General features: G+C 70.1%; 1 protein-coding gene across 1 annotated transcript in view; it reads left to right on the top strand.

Annotated features, from left to right (window-relative positions):
- Positions 1-296: 296 nt before the first annotated feature.
- Positions 297-689, top strand: part of LOC106723616 (Fanconi anemia core complex-associated protein 100-like) — a 3,536-nt gene continuing 3,143 nt past the window's right edge. The window contains exons 1-2 of the mRNA XM_014531232.1: positions 297-319; positions 388-685. Of these exons, the coding sequence (XP_014386718.1) occupies positions 297-319; positions 388-685 (321 nt within the window). The remainder of the gene's footprint in view (positions 320-387; positions 686-689) is intronic.

Below are 689 nucleotides of genomic sequence, written 5' to 3'. Positions count from 1 at the left end.
CACGGTGCTGGGCGACCTGCTGGTCGCGCTGGCGCAGGGCCCCGCCCAGTGGAAGGTGCAGCTGTTTGAGTGTCCGAGTCCCGGGGACGACCCCGGGCCCAGAGGCCAGATTGGGGAGGTGGAGCTGTCTACCCACACGCCCCCAGCCGGGAGCCCCGGGAAATCCCAAGCCCCCCACTTCCGCCCGGTGCTGTGCTGTGTGTCCCTACCCAGCTCCAGGGCTCAGCACAGCCCCCCACAGGGCCCCAGGGCCTTCACGCTGGAGGGGCCCCTCTTCGGGCTCCTCTTTGGAGCCGATGCCGCCCTCCTGGAATCGCCCGTGATCCTCTGTGGACTCCCCGACGGCCAGCTCTGCTCTGTGGTCCTGAAGACCCTGGTCACCTCCAGGTCGGCCCCTGGGGACCCCAAGGCCCTTGTCAGGATCCTCCATCACCTGGAAGAGCCCGTCGCCTTCATCGGGGCCTTGAGGACGGAGCCCTCGGCTGAGGGCCCAGAGGACGCGGACTTGGACTGCCTGGTGGCGCTCGGTCACCACGGCCGGACCCTGGCCATCAAGGCCAGCTGGGACGAGGCAGGGAGTCTGGTGCCAGAGCTGCGCGAGTACTGCCTGCCGGGGCCCGTGCTCTGCGCAGCCTGCAGCGGGGACAGCCACGTCTACCACAGCACCCCCTCCGGCCTCTGCGTGGTGG

This window comes from Myotis brandtii, unplaced genomic scaffold, assembly GCF_000412655.1.
Source record: "Myotis brandtii unplaced genomic scaffold, ASM41265v1 scaffold797, whole genome shotgun sequence".
Classification (NCBI taxonomy): Eukaryota; Metazoa; Chordata; class Mammalia; order Chiroptera; family Vespertilionidae; genus Myotis; species Myotis brandtii.
The sequence above is the reverse complement of the archived record's forward strand: the minus strand, read 5'-3'. Positions and strand labels throughout refer to the sequence as shown.